Genomic DNA, 21,251 nt, shown 5'->3' on the forward strand with positions numbered 1-21,251 from the left:
CGGGAGGAGGAGGGCTTCCATCGTCATGTGAAGCTGAACCACTAGTCATGAACATAGGGCAGGACCTTAGCCATTCCTTGCCACTCCGTGTCGTAAATGGCATATTGGCAAGTTTACGTTTCTCCTCAGACGATTTAAATTATTTTTTTTGTGTCATTTTACTGAACTTTGGCTTTTTGGATTTTACATGCTCTACTATGACATTGGGCATCGGCCTTGGCAGACGACGTTGATGGCATTTCATCATCTATGTCATGACTAGTGGCAGCAGCTTCAGCACTAGGAGGAAGTGGTTCTTGATCTTTCCCTATTTCATCCTCCAAATTTTTGTCCTCCATTATTTTTATGGAGTGCATTGTTTTTATGGATTGAATCACCCCAGTAAAAATTAGTTTGATAAAGGGCAGCATACAGCACACAGGACAGCCCCTGTAAAAATTATTTTGATGAAGGGCAGCGTACAACACACAGGACAGCCCCTGTAAAAATTAATTTGATGAAGGGCAGTGCACAACCCACAGGACAGTCCCTGTAAAAATTATTTTGATGAAGGGCAGCATACAACCCACAGGACAGCCCCTGTAAAAATTATTTTGATGAAGGGCAGCGTACAACCCACAGGACAGCCCCTGTAAAAATTAATAAATTTGAAGGGCAGCTTACAACCCACAGGACAGCCCCTGTAAAAATTAGTTTGATGAAGTTCAGCGTACAACACACAGAACAGCCCCTGTAAAAATTATTTTGATGAAGGGCAGTGTACAACCCACAGGACAGCCTCTCCAAAAATGAATATGATGAAGGGCAACGTACAACCCCTGTAAAAATTTATTTGATGAAGGGCAGCGTACAATCCACAGTACAGTCCCTGTAAAAATGTATTTGATGAAGGGCAGCGTACAACCCATTGGACAGACCCTGTAATAATTACTTTGATGAAGGACAGTTTACAACCCACAGGACAGCCCTTTAAAAATTATTTTGATGAAGGTTCAAGAGTGTTTGCTGGCGCGCCAGTCTTTGGCACACAGTGGCTGAATGGCGAAAGTGGTCCGAAATTTTTCTGGTGACCCAAAGCATCTCCTGCACGCCCCTGTAATTTTTCAAAAATGATGCGCCATCAAATTTATTGTGTGAGCAAAACATGGGACGTGCTGGAATTTGCCCAGATGTAATGCCCGCACAATATTGGTGGCATTGTCAGATATCACAAATCCCCAGGAGAGTCTAAGTGGGGTAAGCCATTGGGCGATGATTTCCCTCAGGTTCTCTAAGAGGTTGTCAGCGATGTGCCTCTTACTGAAACCTGTGATACACAGTGTAGCCTGCCTTGGAAAAAGCTGGCATTTCTGAGATGCTGCTACTGGTGACACTGTTGTTGCTGCGTAAGGCGATACATCTACCCAGTGTGCTGTCACAGTCATATAGTCCTTAGTCTGCCCTGTTCCACTTGTCCACATGTCCATGGTTAAGTGGACATTGGGTACAACCGCATTTTTTAGGACACTAAGGACACTTTTTTTGAAGTCTTTGTACATTCTCGGTATCGCCTGCCTTGTGAAGTGGAATCTAGACAGGATTTGGTACCAGGGACACACTACCTCCATCAATTGTCTAAATCCCACTGCACTAATGGTGGATACCGGACGCACGTCTAACACCAACATAGCTGTCAAGGTTATCTGCTTTGCAACAGTATGACTACTGTCGTACTTCATCCTCCTCGCTAAGGACTATTGGAGGGTCAATTGCTTAGTAAAAGAAGTAGTGGTGTTCCAACTTCATCTCTGGGATGATGAACGACTCCCAGCAACAACAGCAGCAGCAGGCATAGCAATGCAGGATCCTCCGGAGGAATCCCGGATAGGAGAGGAGTCAGTCATGCCAGTGACATGGCCTGCAGGACTACTTCCAATCCTGATTGAGGAGGAAATTGACGAGGAGGGAGTTGACGGTGTGGTTTGCAGGCACTTGGATACAACAGGACAAAGGGATTTAGGTGTCCCTGGACTACTTACGGTCTTAGCCACAGTTTCTGAACTTGACAGTAACTTTTTATAAATGCGCTGCAGGTGATGTATAAGGGAGGATGTTCCTAGGTGGTTAACGTCCTTACCCCTGCTTAACACATCTTTATATATGCTACATATGGCAAGACAGTTGTTTTCTGGATTTGGATAGAAATATTGCCAGACCAAAGAGGTGGAATGTTTGGTCTTCTGCCCAGGCATGACCGTGATGGGCTTTTTCATTCCACGGACAACAACTGTCTCCCCCGGAGCCTGATTTAAACAAACCACATCACCATCAGAATCCTCCTCATCAACTTCCTCCTCAGTGCCAGCTACACCAATATCCTCATTCTGTTGTACTTCAGCTGTGACATCTTCTATTTGAATATCAGCAACTAGACTGTGGGTGCTCCTTCCAGCACTTGCAGAGGGCATGCAAATGGTGAAAGGAGCTACCTCTTCCCATCCAGTGTTGGGAAGGTCAGGCATCGCAACGGCCACCACCCTTGTCTCTCCTTGGGGATTTGTGATATCTTCTTAGAACACACAGTTCTTTGCTGTGCTTTTGCCAGCTTAAATCTTTTCGTTTCTCTAGCGGTAGGAGGAGGGCTTCCATCGTCATGTGAAGCTGAACCACTAGTCATGAACATAGGGCAGGACCTTAGCCATTCCTTGCCACTCCGTGTCGTAAATGGCATATTGGCAAGTTTACATTTCTCCTCAGACGATTTAAATTATTTTTTTTTGTGTCATTTTACTGAACTTTGGCTTTTTGGATTTTACATGCTCTACTATGACATTGGGCATCGGCCTTGGCAGACGACGTTGATGGCATTTCATCATCTATGTCATGACTAGTGGCAGCAGCTTCAGCACTAGGAGGAAGTGGTTCTTGATCTTTCCCTATTTCATCCTCCAAATTTTTGTCCTCCATTATTTTTATGGAGTGCATTGTTTTTATGGATTGAATCACCCCAGCAAAAATTAGTTTGATAAAGGGCAGCGTACAATCCACAGGACAGCCCCTGTAGAAATTAATTTGATGAAGGGCAGTGCACAACCCACAGGACAGTCCCTGTAAAAATTATTTTGATGAAGGGCAGCATACAACCCACAGGACAGCCCCTGTAAAAATTATTTTGATGAAGGGCAGCGTAAAACCCACAGGACAGTCCCTGTAAAAATTAATTTGAAGGGCAGCTTACAACCCACAGGACAGCCCCTGTAAAAATTAGTTTGATGAAGTTCAGCGTACAACACACAGAACAGCCCCTGTAAAAATTATTTTGATGAAGGGCAGTGTACAACCCACAGGACAGCCTCTCCAAAAATGAATTTGATGAAGGGCAGCGTACAACCCCTGTAAAAATTAATTTGATGAAGGGCAGCGTACAACCCACAGTACAGTCCCTGTAAAAATGTATTTGATGAAGGGCAGCGTACAACCCATAGGACAGACCCTGTAATAATTACTTTGATGAAGGACAGTGTACAACCCACAGGACAGCCCCTGTAAAAATTATTTTGATGAAGGGCAGCGTACAACCCACAGGACAGCCCCTGCAAAAATGAATTTGATGAAGGGCAGCGTACAACCCCTGTAAAAATTAATTTGATGAAGGGCAGCGTACAACCCACAGTACAGTCCCTGTAAAAATGTATTTGATGAAGGGCAGCATACAACCCATAGGACAGACCCTGTAATAATTAATTTGATTAAGGACAGTGTACAACCCACAGGACAGCCCCTGTAAAAATTATTTTGATGAAGGGCAGCGTACAACCCACAGGACAGTCCCTGTAAAAATTAATTTGAAGGGCAGCTTACAACCCACAGGACAGCCCCTGTAAAAATTAGTTTGATGAAGTTCAGCGTACAACACACAGAACAGCCCCTGTAAAAATTATTTTGATGAAGGGCAGTGTACAACCCACAGGACAGCCTCTCCAAAAATGAATTTGATGAAGGGCAGCGTACAACCCCTGTAAAAATTAATTTGATGAAGGGCAGCGTACAACCCACAGTACAGTCCCTGTAAAAATGTATTTGATGAAGGGCAGCGTACAACCCATAGGACAGACCCTGTAATAATTACTTTGATGAAGGACAGTGTACAACCCACAGGACAGCCCCTGTAAAAATTAATTTGATGAAGGGCAGCATACAACCCCTGTAAAAATTAATTTGATGAAGGGCAGCGTACAACCCACAGGACAGCCCCTGTAAACATTAATTTGATGAAGGGCAGCATACAACCCCTGTAAAAATTAATTTGATGAAGGGCAGCGTACAACCCACAGGACACCCCCTGTAAAAATTATTTTGATGAAGGGCAGCGTACAACCCCTGTAAAAATGATTTTGATGAAGGGCAGCGTACAACCCACAGGACAGGCCCTGTAAAAATTATTTTGATGAAGGGCAGCATACAACCCCTGTAAAAATTACTTTGATGAAGGGCAGCATACAACCCATAGGACAGCCCCTGTAAAAATGATTTTGATGAAGGGCAGCGTACAACCCATAGGACAGCCCCTGTAAAAATTAATTTGAAGGGCAGCTTACAGCACACAGGGCCGCCCCTGTAAAAATTAATTTGATGAAGGGCAGCATACAACCCCTGTAAAAATTAATTTGATGAAGGGCAGCGTACAACCCACAGGACAGCCCCTGTAAACATTAATTTGATGAAGGGCAGCATACAACCCCTGTAAAAATTAATTTGATGAAGGGCAGCGTACAACCCACAGGACACCCCCTGTAAAAATTATTTTGATGAAGGGCAGCGTACAACCCCTGTAAAAATGATTTTGATGAAGGGCAGCATACAACACATAGGACAGCCCCTGTAAAAATGATTTTGATGAAGGGCACCGTACAACCCACAGGACAGCCCCTGTAAAAATTAATTTGAAGGGCAGCTTACAACCCACAGGACGGCCCCTGTAAAAATGATTTTGATGAAGGGCAGCGAACAACACAGAGGACAGCCCCTGTAAAATTATTTTGATGATGAAGGGCAGCGTACAACCCACAGGACAGCCCCTGCAAAAATGAATTTGATGAAGGGCAGCTGTTCACATTGGGGGTGGGTGAAGAGAGCAACCCTGAAGGACAGAGCACCCCCTGGACAACACAGCACTACAGCCAGCCAGCCCCTATGGACAGGACAACATCCAGCCCCTATATGGACAAGGACAACAGTAGCCAATCATCACTATGTAATTGTATATGGACAACAGTAGCCAGCCAGCCAGCCCCTATGGATAGAACAACAGCCAGCCCCTATATGGACAAGGACAACAGTAGCCAGCCAGCCCCTATGATTGTATATGGACAACAGTAGCTAGCCAGCCAGCCCCTATGGTCAGCGTCAGCAACAGCTCCCAGCTCCCTCCCTCTTCACATAGCCAGCCAGTAGTACTTTATTATTTATAAGTAGTAACACACAACACTGAGTGACAACAAATAGCTCCCTAACTCTGCACACTCCACAGCCGGAATGAAAAATGGCAGCGATCACGGGACCTTTATAGAATCCAAAACCCACGTGAATCCGACAGCGGGATGATGACGTTTTGCCTCGTTCCAGGAACCGACTCTGGCGGGAAAATCTGAGTCGGACTTGGTTCCTGGCTCAGATCGGGGGGGGGGGGGGTTCGGATTTCGGGATTCCAAACCCGCTCATCCCTATTATGGACTAGAATAGTGTTGTTAGGTCATTGATCCAGCTAAGTGGGATATATTTAAAAACATTTATAAGCTGAAAGGAAATAAACAGGAAGTGACACAATATACTGTAAGGATAAAAGGAAGGCTTTTCAGCCAGTCCAGTCATTCACTACCTGACAAGGGAGCTTAGCACATACAGGACATAAGTTGAGGATATTGCAGTAGGAAAGTGATTAGTAAGTACACTATTATAACTGAAATCTTTTTTTGACTATTGCTAATGGGCATTGGTATTGGAATTGTGTTGAAAGTGTTGGGTAAATCCAGACAGCAATAGGTAAGTATACTACCACTAACCCTAACCAATGCCTATACCTAACCTCCTTCCCTAGTACCTAAACCTAACCTCCCCCTCCCCACACCCTAAACGTAAGCCTCCCCCCTTAGCGCCTAACCATATCCCTCCCCCTCGTACCTAAACCTAAACCTAACCTTTCCCTAAATCGTGATACGTACCTTCGGGATGCCAGCGGTCCGGATACTGGAGCCGGGATCCCGATGCTGTCGGGATTCCAGGACCGGTATTTAGACCGTCAGCACGCCGGGATGCCAACTACATCCCGTTGAAACATGTATGCATGTTAAATAGAAAATAGCAGTTGATAAAATATAAATATAAGAACATTATAAGTAGAGATGTGTGGGTTAGGTTCCCAGAGAGCCGACAATAACTGAATTTTGAGGTACCGAGTCCCTGTTCGGATCTTCCTGCGGTTCAGAACTTTTTTTAAAACAGAACTCAGGTTTTGGATTTCATGTAAACAGGTCTTAATTACATCACTTGAATGACAGCCAGGCTGCCTGCTGGCACCTGTCAGCGGCCCGACCGTTCCTGGCCCATTGTTCACTGATGCTGAGGCACTTACAGAGTGTGCACCGGCGGAGACAATGATTGGTTGAAGGGAGCTGTGTGTCTGCTGACGGGGCCTGTGAGCAGCAGGATCCACTGATCTCCCAGGTCCCAGGAGCAGCAGCGGCTGGTTCCGGTTCAGAGACGGAGGCAGAGGAGCTGTTTATGGCTGCTGTGGGGGTGTGCTGGGCCAGGCATGCTGTCTACTTAAACAGCAACAAGACAGGTTAGTTCTCCAATCCCTCAAGCCCAGTGACCCCTTCTCCCCTAGCCCAATGCCCATACAAATGACCCCCCCATCCCAGTGTATCTTCCTTCTGCAGCCCAGTGAACCCCACCATCTCACTGACCTCCCCAACCCAGTGTTTCCCATCCAGAGAGCTCAGTGTCTCTCCCTTCCCTTCCTAGAGGCTTGCGGGCTTGGCATTTCACACAAGACCACGCCCCTTGTCACTAGGCCACACCCACTTTTTGGTCGTGCATGTAGGGCCACTTTCGTAATTTTATTCCACGGCCATTGTAAATTCCCAATCCGTCCCTGTATATTCAAATATATATATATATATATATATATATATATATATATTAGAGATGTGCGCTTACCCCCGTGTTTGGGTTTTGGATCTGTATCTCCTTGTGTTTTGGATCTGGATTTGGTTTTTCCAAAACCACCCCTTGCATGTTTTGGTTTTGGATCTGTATTTTTTTTTAAAAATGATAAAATCTGTTAAAATCACAAATTTTTTTTTTTCGTTCCTACAGTTCGGTACAGTATTATTAACCTCAATAACTTTCCACTCGTTTCCAGTCAATTTTGATCACCTCACAGCTTACAATATTGTTTTCATCCAGTTTAGGCCCAAAATTTGCACCAAGCTAGCTGGCTGACTAAGTTAAGCGGCAGTAGTCTGTTGCCGATTATACTTCAGCCCGCCGAGACAGCTATGTACATAGCCAAGGAGAGGATGCTGTCCCGGCAGGCTGAAGTATAATCTGCGGCAGACGGAGACTGCACCAGCGGCTATAAGAGGCAGGAACTGCTGACGGAAGAAGACCACTATTAGGGAAAGGTAGGGCAAGTGTTTCACAGGCTGCCACTTAAGAACCTATTGCAACGCCAGTCACGGGGAACATTTTAAACATTTACCATGTCACAGAAAGTGCTATAAACATTCTTGCCTGTGTTTTATGTATTGAGTGTATTGTTTGTTTTTTAAACATTGCTGGTCCACCTATTAATATTAAATACAAAAGATTGATACTGCATAACACATAACTTTAGCCCACTACATGACCACACATTCTAGTTTTGAAAATTTTAAGCGCTTCTGTCAAGACTATTAACATCAGTCCTTGCCCCAGAAGAATCCTTGAGTGCTATGCCTGATGCTGCTGGGAGTGGATTTTCATCCCAGAAGGGGACCAGGAAGACTACTAATAGTGCTTTCAAAACCAATTGACTGGTAAACAATCATTTGCAAAGATTCCACTTCACTAGAAAAGCATTTCCCAAACTGTAGAGGGAAATTAAAAACCTTTTTTAGTGGCCTCCAAAATGCTGTTGTACCCACTGGCCACTTAACCACAGATATGTGGACAAGCCGAACAGAGCAAATGCAAGATTTAAGGTTTAAGTCTTACATTGTGTCTTTCTTGAGAATCCTTGAGCACTATGCCTGCTGCTGCTGAGAGTGGATTTTCATCCCAGAAGGGGACCAGGAAGACCACTAGTAGTGTTTTCAAAAACAACTGACTGTTAAACAATCCTTTGCAAAGATTCCACTTCACTAGAAAAGCATTTCCCAATCTGTACAGGGACATTAACAAAAACATAGTTAGTGGCCTCCAAAATGCCATTGTACCCACTGTCCACTTAACCGCAGATACTGTATATGGACAAGCCAAACAGAGCAAATGCAAGATTTAAGATTTCAAGTATAAGTCTTACATTGTGTCTTTCTTGAGAATCCTTGAGGGCTGTGCCTGCTGCTGCTGGGAGTTGATTTTCATCCCAGAAGGGATGAAGACGTTGTGTCTTTCTTCCTAATGGACACAGATGCGAAGAGATGCAAAGAGCTGTTGGTAAGCAAATTGTCAGCTCAAGTGGCACATGATGAAGCAATGTGTACTCCTTCAGTTTCTCCAGCAAGTGCATCTGCCAAGAAAAAACTAAACTTTCCCAAAAAAACCCACTGGTGATGCAGATGAGTCAACACAACCAAGTTTTTTTGACTTGTGCCCAGGCACGACAATGGGCTTTTCCTTATCATGGCCAATAACTGTTTAATTCACTGGTGCCTAATTTACTCAAATAACATCCTCATCAACAACATCCTCATCATCAACATCCTCATTAGCGCCACCTACACAAATATCCTGCTCCTCCTGGTGCACTTCCACAGAAACATCCTCGATTTCTATGTCAGCATGTTCACTTGTCCTTACATCATCATTAGAGGAAGAACCACCAGTTATTAGCCTTTCCTTGCCACTTCCCTTTGATATTTTCTTCTTTACCACTGTAAAATATTGGTTCTTGATTTTAGATGCCTTGACTTAAGCCATGTATGCCTTTGGGAATTGGCTTTAGTAGATGATGTTAATGGACTAGTATTATCATGACTGGTGGCACTGGCAGCAGCTTCAGCACTAGTATGTGGTTCCCGCTCTCCTCTCAAGTCTCAACTGATCATTCTCCTTATCAACAAACATGAATGAAGTGGGGTACAGCACACACATCAATTAGTACCAATTTTAAATATTACACTGCGGTATCAATGACCTACAATGTCACAAGATTTTTTATGAATAAGAAAAGAATAACACATTGCGCTGCTACTTACAATGTCACAAGATTATTTATGAATAAGAATAACACTGCGCTACCACTTAGTGTCACAAGATTAATTATTTATGAATAAGAATAATACACTGCACTAACATTTAAGGCACACATCCACTTAACGATAATACTGAGCAATTGCACGATTACGACATTGTAATCATGCAATCGCTCAGTAATCATGCACAAATCGTGCACTTTTATGTCGGAAACGACCAGCGATGCTGTACAACCTGACGATTACGTCAGGTTCAGCATGGTAGTGAATGATTGATGTGCTTACACTGAACGACTGAACGTTCAGTGTAGGCACAGCACAGGCTGACAAACGACTGCACGATTACAATGTCGTAATCGTGCAGTTGTTTTGATGTCTGCAAGTGGATGTGTGCCATTAGTGTCACAAGATGAATTACTTATGAATAAGAATAACACACTGCGCTAACACTCAGTGTCACAAGATTAATTATTTATGAATAAGAATAACACACTGCGCTAACATTTAGTGTCACATGAAAAGTTATTTATGAATAAAAATAACACACTGCCCTACCACTTATTGCCTGATTCAGAGCCGCTCGCGAGCGCACAACGCTCGCAAGTGTCTCGATGTTTATGTTCTGTGCATGGGCCGCATCCGGCGTGCGCATGCGCGAGCCCCGTCGAGCGACTGAACTTCAGTCGCTCCAGGGCTCACTACAAGATGGGGCGGCTGTCGATGGTGAGTGACAGCTCACCCCGTTTTGTAGGCAGGTAGGGGGGGTGGCTGCACAAACGCAGGCGTTCCCTTAGGAACGCCTGGTGTTTGTGGGAGGACCTACTGACATCACTAGTGATGTCAGCAGTGGACTTCCTGCTCTATTAGAGCAGGGAGTCTACTCGGGCTTGCAGCAGCCGAGACCCTAACCCAGAGTCTTGTCGCAAGCCTGATGATCGCGATAATCGAGACGGTCTCCAGCCTGCTCGCACAAGCTGTGGCCTTGTAGTCGGCATGTAGAGTAATCATTTATTCACAATTGAGGAAAGAAGTGAAAAGTTGAATATTAGACTGCGCTACCATGTATGGTATCACAAGATTAATTATTTATAAATAGGAATAACACACTGCGCTACCACTTACAGTGTCACAAGATTAAGTATTTATGAATAAGAATAACACACTGCGCTACGACTTATAGTGTCACAATACATGGACGATAAACTGCGGTCTGGCCGGCAGTGTCACTAAACAATAATAGCGCAGCTAAGTTGCTAACAAATACACACACACAAAAAAAAATGCTCCTTGATGAACAACACAGACAGCACCCCTTCTTTATGGACAACAAAACACCTCTGCCGAGTGCGGACAGACCACCTGCAGAATCTCTAATACGTGGACGATAAACTGCGGTCTGGCCGGCAGTGTCACCAAACAATAATTACGTGGCTAAGTTAGCTAAGTTGCTAACGCATGAAAAAAAGAAAATCATTTTATTTATTTTTTTACACTGGGGAAGAGCACCCCTGATTGACAGATCACCCCCATGGACAACACTGCACCCCTTTATGGACTGCAGCCCTAGCCCCTTGATGGACAGGACAACAAAAGCAGCCCTTATGTATAATAACGCAGCAGCCCCTTGATTGACAGGACAAGTGACACAGCAGCTTCAGCACCCACTGATGCCCCCCTTGATATACTGCAGCCCCAGCCCCTTTATGGACAACACAGCAGCAGCCTTCAGCCCCAGACCCTGACAGGACAAGTTGGTCAACACACTGACACAGACAGTGACACTGACAGCAACAAGTCTGTTCAGTTCACCTTCCACACCTGGAGTGAAAATGACACCGATCACCAGGACCTTTATAGAATCCAAAACCCGAGAGAATCCGACAGCAGGAGGATGATGTTTTGCCTCGTTTTGAGATCCAACTCACGCGAGAAAACCCAAGCCTAGCTCAGTTCTCGCCTCGGATCTGGAAGTTCGGGTGAGTCTGGTTCTCTCATCATATATATATATATATATATATATTAGGGGTGTGCACCGGCCACTTTTCGTGTTTTGTGTTTTGGTTTTGGATCTGGATCTTTCTTCGTGTTTTGGATCTGGATTGGTTTTGCCAAAACCACCCTTCCGTGTTTTGGGTTCTGGGTTTTGTGTTTTGGATCTGTATTTTTTTGAAAAAAAGCATAAAAACAGCTAAAATCACAGAATTTGTAGGTTTTTCTGCTCCTATGCTATTATTAACCTCAATAACCTTAATTTCCACTCATTTCCAGTCTATTCTGAACACCTCACACCTCACAATAGTGTTTTTATGTCCAAAAGGTTGCACCGAGGTAGCTGGATGACTATGCTAAGCGACACGAGTGGGCGGCACAAACACGTGACCCATCTAGGAGTGACACTGCAGTGGCAGGCAGGATGGCAGTTAGAAAAACTAGGCCCCAAACTGTACATAATGCAAAGAAAAAAAGAGGTGCAAGATGGAATTGTCCTTGGGCCCTCCCACCCACCCTTATGTTGTATAAACAGGACATGCACACTTTAACAAATCAATCATTTCAGCGCCAGGGTCTGCCACACAACTGTGGCTGAAATGATTGGTTCGTTTGGGCCCCCACAAAACAAGCTGGCAATTAATGTGTCCCTGCACAAACTGGCTCTACGGAGGCAAGATGTCATCCTCATCCTCCTCATCCACCGATTCCTCACCCTCTTCAGTGTGTACATCCTCATCCTCACAAAGTATTAACTCGTCCCCACTTGAATCCACCACCACAGGTCCCTCTGTACCTTCTGGAGGCTGGTCTCCCTGGAAGAGCTGATAATTCATTTTGATGAACATCATCTTCTCCACATTCTGTGGAAGCAACCTCCTACGCCTTTCGCTGACAAGGTTCCCGGCTGCACTAAACACTCTTTCGGAGTACACACTGGAGGGGGGGCAACTCAGGTAAAATAGAGCCAGTTTGTACAGGGGCCTCCAAATTGCCTCTTTTTCCTGCCAGTACAGGTATGGACTGTCTGACATGCCTACTTGGATGCTGTCACCGATGTAATCCTCCACCATTCTGTCAATGGTGACAGTATCATATGCAGTGACAGTAGACATGTCAGAAATTGTTGCCAGGTCCTTCAGTCCGGACCAGATGTCCAAACTTGGTCCTGCCTGCCCTGCATCACCGCCAGCGGGTTGCTTAGGATACCTAAGTTTTTTCCTGGCAGCCCCAGTTGCGGGAGAAAATGAAGAAGGAGCCGTTGACGTGTCACGTTCCGCTTCAGCTGACAGTGTGTTCACCAGCAGGTCTTTGCACCTCTGCAGGCTTGTGTCGGCCGGAAAGAGAGACACCACATAGGCTTTAAACCTAGGATCGAGCACGGTGGCCAAAATGTAGTGGTCTGATTTCAACAGATTGACCACCCTGGAATCCTGGCAAAGCGAATGAAGGGCTTCATCCACAAGTCCCACATGCCGAGCGGAATCGCTCCGTCTTAGCTCCTCCTTCACTTTCTCCAGCTGCTTCTGCAAAAGCCTGATGAGGGGAATGACCTGACTCAAGCTGGCAGTGTCTGAACTGACTTCACGTGTGGCAAGTTCGAAGGGCTGAAGAACCTTGCACAACACGGAAATCATTCTCCACTGCGCTTGAGTCAGGTGCATACCCCCTCCTTTGCCTATGTCATAGGTGGATGTATAGGCTTGTATGGCCTTTTGCTGCTCCTCCATCCTCTGAAGCATATAGAGGGTTGAGTTCCACCGCGTCACAACCTCTTGCTTCAGGTGATGGCGGGGCAGGTTCAAGAGTGTTTGCTGGCGCTCCAGTCTTCGGCACGCAGTCGCTGAATGGCGAAAGTGGCCAGAAATTTTTCGGGCCACCCAAAGCGTCTCCTGCACGCCCCTGTCGCTTTTCAGAAAATTCTGCACCACCAAGTTTATTGTGTGAGCAAAACATGGGACGTGCTGGAATTTGCCCAGATGTAATGCCCGCACAATATTGGTGGCGTTGTCAGATATCACAAATCCCCAGGAGAGTCTAAGTGGGGTAAGCCACTGGGCGATGATTTCCCTCAGTTTCTCTAAGAGGTTGTCGGCGGTGTGCCTCTTACTGAAACCGGTGATACACAGCGTAGCCTGCCTTGTAACGAGCTGGCGTTTCTGAGATGCTGCTACTGGTGACGCTGCTGCTGTTGCTGCGTAAGGTGATACATCTACCCAGTGGGCTGTCACAGTCATATAGTCCTTAGTCTGCCCTGTTCCACTTGTCCACATGTCCGTGGTTAAGTGGACATTGTGTACAACGGCATTTTTCAGGACACTGAGGACACTTTTTCTGACGTTTCTGTACAGTCTCGGTATCGCCTGCCTAGTGAAGTGGAATCTAGACGGGATTTGGAACCGGGGACACACTACCTCCATCAATTGTCTAAATCCCACTGCACTAATGGCGGATACCGGACGCACGTCTAACACCAACATAGCAGTCAAGGCCTCAGTTATACGTTTTGCTTCAGGATGACTGCTGTCGTACTTCATCCTCCTCGCTAAGGACTGTTGGAGGGTCAATTGTTTAGTAAAAGTAGTGGTGTTCCTACTTCCTCTCTGGGAGGATGAACGACTCCCAGCAGCAGCAGCAACAGCAGCAGCGGCAGCAGTAGGCGTAGCAATGCAGGATCCTCCGGAGGAATCCCGGATAGGAGAGTCAGTCATGCCAGTGATATGGCCTGCAGGACTACTTCCGATCCTGACTAAGGAGGAAATTGACGAGGAGGGAGTTGACGGTGTGGTTTGCAGGCGCTTGGATACAACAGGACAACGGGATTTAGGTGTCCCTGGACTGCTTACGGTCTGAGCCAAAGTTTCTGAACTTGACAGTAACTTTTTATGAACGCGCTGCAGGTGCCGTATAAGGGAGGATGTTCCTAGGTGGTTGACGTCCCTACCCCTACTTATTTCACCTTTACATATGGTACATATGGCAAGACAGTTGTTGTCCGGATTTGGATAGAAATATTGCCAGACCAAAGAGGTGGAATGTTTGGTCTTCTGCCCAGGCATGACCGTGATGGGCTTTTTCATCCCACGGACAACAACTGTCTCCCCCGGAGCCTGATTTAAACAAACCACATCACCATCAGAATCCTCCTCGCCAACTTCCTCCTCAGCGCCAGCTACACCAGTATCCTCATCCTGTTGTACTTCAACAGTGACATCTTCAATTTGCATATCAGCAAGTGGACTGTGGGTGCTCCTTTCAGCACTTGCAGGGGGCGTGCAAATGGTGGAAAGAGCCACCTCTTCCCGTCCAGTGCTGGGAAGGTCAGGCATCGCAACCACCACCACACTTGGACTCTCTTTGGGGATTTGTGATATCTTCTTAGAAAGCACAGTTCTTCGCTGTGCTTTTGCCAGCTTAACTCTTTTGATTTTTTTAGTGGGAGGAGTGCTTCCATCGTCATGTGAAGCTGAACCACTAGTCATGAACATACTAGGGATCGACCTTAGCCGTTCCTTGCCACTCCGTGTCGTAAATGGCATATTGGCAAGTTTACGTTTCTCTTCAGCTGATTTAAATGTCTTTTTCAAGGTCATTTTCCTGAACTTTGCCATTTGGGATTGTATGTGCCCTCTACTATGACATTGGGCATCGGCCTTGGCAGACGACGTTGATGGCATGTTATCGTCTATGTCATGACTAGTGGCAGCAGCTTCAGCACTAGGAGGAAGTGGTTCTTGATCTTTCTCTATTTTATTTTTATCGGAGAAAGTTTGGTCCTCCATTTATGTTATATCGATTTGATATATACGTGCGGCTAAACACAGAAAATAAATTTTTTTTTGGTTCGGACTGGAGTGTACTTTGTGGGTTACAGCACCCTTTAACGGTCAAGCCAGCCGGCCCTTTACTTATGACACAGGCGCACTCTTGGCACTACTTTGTTGATGCACGTGCGGCTACTGCGCACACAATTCACAAACACAGAAAATAATTTTTTTTTGGTTTGGACTGGAGTGTACTTTGGGGGTTACAGCACCCTTTAACGGTCAAGCCAGCCGGCCCTTTACTTATGACACAGGCGCACGCTTGGCACTACTTTGTTGATGCACGTGCGGCTACTGCGCACACAATTCACAAACACAGAAAATAATTTTTTTTTGGTTTGGACTGGAGTGTACTTTCGGGGGTTACAGCACCCTTAACGGTCAAGCCAGCCGGCCCTTTACTTATGACACAGGCGCACGCTTGGCACTACTTTGTTGATGCACGTGCGGCTACTGCGCACACAATTCACAAACACAGAAAATAATTTTTTTTTGGTTTGGACTGGAGTGTACTTTCGGGGGTTACAGCACCCTTTAACGGTCAAGCCAGCCGGCCCTTTACTTATGACACAGGCGCACGCTTGGCACTACTTTGTTGATGCACGTGCGGCTACTGCGCACACAATTCACAAACACAGAAAATAATTTTTTTTTAGGTTTGGACTGGAGTGTACTTTCGGGGGTTACAGCACCCTTAACGGTCAAGCCAGCCGGCCCTTTACTTATGACACAGGCGCACGCTTGGCACTACTTTGTTGATGCACGTGCGGCTACTGCGCACACAATTCACAAACACAGAAAATAATTTTTTTTTTGGTTTGGACTGGAGTGTACTTTCGGGGGTTACAGCACCCTTAACGGTCAAGCCAGCCGGCCCTTTACTTATGACACAGGCGCACGCTTGGCACTACTTTGTTGATGCACGTGCGGCTACTGCGCACACAATTCACAAACACAGAAAATAATTTTTTTTTTGGTTTGGACTGGAGTGTACTTTCGGGGGTTACAGCACCCTTAACGGTCAAGCCAGCCGGCCCTTTACTTATGACACAGGCGCACGCTTGACACTACTTTGTTGATGCACGTGCGGCTACTGCGCACACAATTCACAAACACAGAAAATAATTTTTTTTTGGTTTGGACTGGAGTGTACTTTCAGGGGTTACAGCACCCTTTAACGGTCAAGCCAGCCGGCCCTTTACTTATGACACAGGCGCACGCTTGGCACTACTTTGTTGATGCACGTGCGGCTACTGCGCACACAATTCACAAACACAGAAAATAATTTTTTTTTGGTTTGGACTGGAGTGTACTTTCGGGGGTTACAGCACCCTTTAACGGTCAAGCCAGCCGGCCCTTTACTTATGACACAGGGGCACTCTTGGCACTACTTTGTTGATGCACGTGCGGCTACTGCGCACACAATTCACAAACACAGAAAATAATTTTTTTTTAGGTTTGGACTGGAGTGTACTTTCGGGGGTTACAGCACCCTTAACGGTCAAGCCAGCCGGCCCTTTACTTATGACACAGGCGCACGCTTGGCACTACTTTGTTGATGCACGTGCGGCTACTGCGCACACAATTCACAAACACAGAAAATAATTTTTTTTTGGTTTGGACTGGAGTGTACTTTCGGGGGTTACAGCACCCTTTAACGGTCAAGCCAGCCGGCCCTTTACTTATGACACAGGCGCACGCTTGGCACTACTTTGTTGATGCACGTGCGGCTACTGCGCACACAATTCACAAACACAGAAAATAATTTTTTTTTAGGTTTGGACTGGAGTGTACTTTCGGGGGTTACAGCACCCTTAACGGTCAAGCCAGCCGGCCCTTTACTTATGACACAGGCGCACGCTTGGCACTACTTTGTTGATGCACGTGCGGCTACTGCGCACACAATTCACAAACACAGAAAATAATTTTTTTTTTGGTTTGGACTGGAGTGTACTTTCGGGGGTTACAGCACCCTTAACGGTCAAGCCAGCCGGCCCTTTACTTATGACACAGGCGCACGCTTGGCACTACTTTGTTGATGCACGTGCGGCTACTGCGCACACAATTCACAAACACAGAAAATAATTTTTTTTTTGGTTTGGACTGGAGTGTACTTTCGGGGGTTACAGCACCCTTAACGGTCAAGCCAGCCGGCCCTTTACTTATGACACAGGCGCACGCTTGGCACTACTTTGTTGATGCACGTGCGGCTACTGCGCACACAATTCACAAACACAGAAAATAATTTTTTTTTTGGTTTGGACTGGAGTGTACTTTCGGGGGTTACAGCACCCTTAACGGTCAAGCCAGCCGGCCCTTTACTTATGACACAGGCGCACGCTTGGCACTACTTTGTTGATGCACGTGCGGCTACTGCGCACACAATTCACAAACACAGAAAATATATTATTTTTTTAGCACTTGGGGGGAGCACCCCTGATGGACAGAGCACCCCCTGGACAACACTACAGCACCCCTTTAGGACTGGGACACTGCACAGGACTTTGGAGTGGACACAGCCCCTATGGAGAACTGACTGCACAACACAGTCCAGCCAGCCCCTATGGACTTTGAAGTAGTGGACACAGCCCCTATTAACAACAGCAGCACAGCACAACACAGCCAGCCCCTATGGACTTTGAAGTAGTGGACAACAGCAGCACTACACTACACTACACTACACAGCACTAACTCCCACCCTCCCTCTTCACTGTCCACAGCCGAGTGAGAAAATGGCGCCGACGCGGGTACCTTATATAGGATCCAAAACCCGCGAGACTCGGAAGGCGGGATGATGACGTTTTGCCTCGATGTCAGATCCGAGTCAGGCGGGAAAAGTCGAGCCTGACTCGGATCGGACTCGGATCGGGGGGGCTCGGGGGGGTTCGGATTTCAGAAATCCGAACCCGCTCACCCCTAATATATATATATATATATATTATTATTATTTATTTATTTTTTTAAGCTTCCATGCAGGATTACAGTTTTGCCATCCTAGGGCAACATGCACTAGCATACTAAGATAGTGCTCCACATACCGCCAGATACCGCAATTGTACTGATCGCATATGCACTAACATATGCGATCAGTACAGCAAAGGACAGCTCTTTTCCAATAAGTGCTGTCCTTTGTGATCCCTGCCGCCTTGTGGACTTCCGGGTTTATGACAGAGTGAAGCGCCGGCCGCGGGGCATGCTGGGAGGGATCCGATCGGATCCCTTATAGCAGCGCGATGCGGTAGAAGCCCATAGGCTTCTTTAGGGTAACGCCAGCAAAAGCTGGCCTTACCCTCCGCATCGCAGCCCGGCGGACAGGATGCGACAGCATACGGAAAATGCGGTAAAACTCCGGAAACAGGGTTTTTACCGCATTTTTCATTTAGTGCATCCCGGCCCTACCCTTTGTTAAATTGCAGTATAGCCAAATGGGTCAGCAAACCCGTGTAAGTAGTAAATATTGTCTGACTACCGTGCCTTTTACAATATATATATATATATATATATATATATATATATATATATAAGACAGTATTCAGAAATTAGAAGTACAGTATATTGAACCAGGAGGAACATTACAGTATTCTACATACCTGTGTTGGCTTCACCATCAGTCAGCAGGATAATTAAGGAAACACTTCTGTCGGGAACCTCTTTAGATGCATGTGCTTTATTCAATAGCTGGACAGCCTTCAGTAGAGGATCATTAATGTTTGTTGCTAGAATGAAACATGTTTCCATCATTATTTACAAACAATGGTTATTTTATGTGTTATATTGGTTCCATATAAGCTGTATGTGGTGAATTAATGAACCTGAAGTGCTCAATAACTCCGTTTAAACTGTGAATTTAAGAAAATGAATGCAGGGAATATATTAAGGCATATATAGAATAATATATCCCAAACTAAAAGATGCGATTAAAATGTATGCGTTCGGCATCTTGGTGGTCTGGATGCTGAAACTTACATTACTGGCGCCAGAATTACGGCCGCTGTGATGCTGAAGGTAAGTAGCGGGTGGGGGGTAGGATTAGGGTTAGGGGATCGGTTTAGGCACTAGGGGGAGGGTTAGGGTTAGGCACTAAGGGGGAGGGTTAGGTGTGGGGAGGGGGAGGTTAGGTTCAGGCACTAGGGGAGGAGGTTAGGCACCAAAGAGGAAGGGTTAGGGTTAGGATAGGGAGAGGAGAGGGTTAGCATACTGACCAACAAGTGTCGGTATGTTAAACCTGTTGGGATCCCGGCGTTGGGATTCTGACCGACAGGAGATCTCAATTGTCGGTATTTCATACCGATTCCGATTAAAGGACAAGCATTTTTATTCAGGGTATGGAACACATAAGCTACTGGGTGAGGTATGAGGTGAGGGGGCAGGTTTATTATTATCACTGATTCTGAGTCACATGATGAATCTGAGCTGGGTATGTGGCTGCACTTGAAATGCAGAAGATTTGCCCCAGAATACTATGTGACTATATATGCATGTCTTTTATCAAACTGTAATAAGCTATCTGTATCGTAGTCATTCAGGCCCGGTGACAGGTGGGTACAAGGGGTACACCTGTGCCGGGCCCTGAGGTTCTGAAAGACCTCCATGTTGTGAGGTGCACAAAAGGCATCTGCCACGGTGGGCCCGCAGCTAATATAGAATAATAAACTGCCCACGCTGCCAGCCGCCTGTCTGGCACTGGTATGCAGCAAACAAAAAACAGTTAACCCCGACCCAGTCACTGGATCCGTACCAGTGATGTGCGGACAGGTGAGGCAGAGCCTTTCCTGTCATACTTAGGTTTACTCCATAGTTTTTACTATTAACATTATAAGAAAAATGTAAAGAAAATATTATAAATAACTTATTTGTATTATTCTAATAATTTTTATAGTCAAAACTCTGGAGCAAAAAGTGTACATTTTCCACACATCCCTGATCAAAACACACCACATTTCCAGCACTATATACTGCTGCACCTTTGTATAAATGCCCACATGATATATGTATGTGTAAATCTAGCTCTGATACTAGCCAGTGCCTCCCCAGCCATTTACCTCACCGCAAATGACTGGTCCGCACTATGGGCCTGATTCAGACCCGCTCGTGAGCGCTATGCGCTCGCGAGCGGGTCGATATTAGGCCATTGCGCATGCGCACGCCGGAGCCGGCTCCGACGTGCGCATGCGCGAGACCCGGCTAGCGACGGGGGCTCCGTCGCTCCGGGGCTCGCACATCGCGGCTGTCAATTTTGATCGATAGCTCGCACCGTTTTGGAGGCGTGGCGTGGGGGTGGCTTCACAAACAGAGGCGTTCCCATGTGAACACCTGCCATTTGTGGGCGGACCCACTGACATCACCAGTGATGTTAGTGGGAGAGCTTCCGGCTCTATTAGAGCCAGAAGCTCTCTGGGGCTTGCGGCCACGAGACCCTACCACAAGGGTCTCGTCGCAAGCCCGATGGTCGCGATCATTGCGACCATCATCCTGGCCTCTCCAAAAAAAGAAAAAAAAAAACCCTGATTCAGAGCAAGTGCTCTATCAGAGCGTCCGGTTCTGAATCAGGGCCTATGTGTGGTGCATAGCTGAATGATGTCATTGTGCATGTCGCTGCACGGCTACGCCGGCTCTTTCCTGTGTTCCTGCTGCTGAGTCTGTTGCGTCCACCTAAGAGGAGAATGGAAGAGTAGAACCGATAGCCGCAGGGCACATCATGCAAGTTCAAGCAACAGCACCGAATTTTCCCAGGCTGTGTGTGGTGCAAATGTGTTTTTACTAATTGTGGGGGCTGGGGGTAAGCTGCTGTATACCTGGTCTGTTGCCTTCATGTTTGTATCGTGTATGTCACTGTGTCATATGTTACATTATCCAGTGCTGAGGCATGTGTGCTACTGATAGGTTTTATGTATGTATATAATTAGACTGTGTATACAGTGGCGTCACAACGGAGGTGCAGGCCGCACTCATGGTCACCCGCCGAGGGGTGACACCAAAGGGAGCTGGCACTGCAAATACACTG

General features: G+C 46.3%; 1 protein-coding gene across 1 annotated transcript in view; it reads right to left on the bottom strand.

Moving 5' to 3' along the window:
* LOC148511927 (inter-alpha-trypsin inhibitor heavy chain H3-like) overlaps positions 1-21,251 on the bottom strand; it is a 233,322-nt gene that overhangs the window by 104,427 nt on the left and 107,644 nt on the right. The window contains exon 10 of the mRNA XM_088482493.1: positions 18,838-18,963. Coding sequence (XP_088338619.1) covers positions 18,838-18,963 — 126 coding nt within the window. The remainder of the gene's footprint in view (positions 1-18,837; positions 18,964-21,251) is intronic.

This window comes from Taudactylus pleione, unplaced genomic scaffold (assembly GCF_031769625.1).
Source record: "Taudactylus pleione unplaced genomic scaffold, aTauple2 ptg000289l, whole genome shotgun sequence".
NCBI lineage: Eukaryota > Metazoa > Chordata > Amphibia > Anura > Myobatrachidae > Taudactylus > Taudactylus pleione.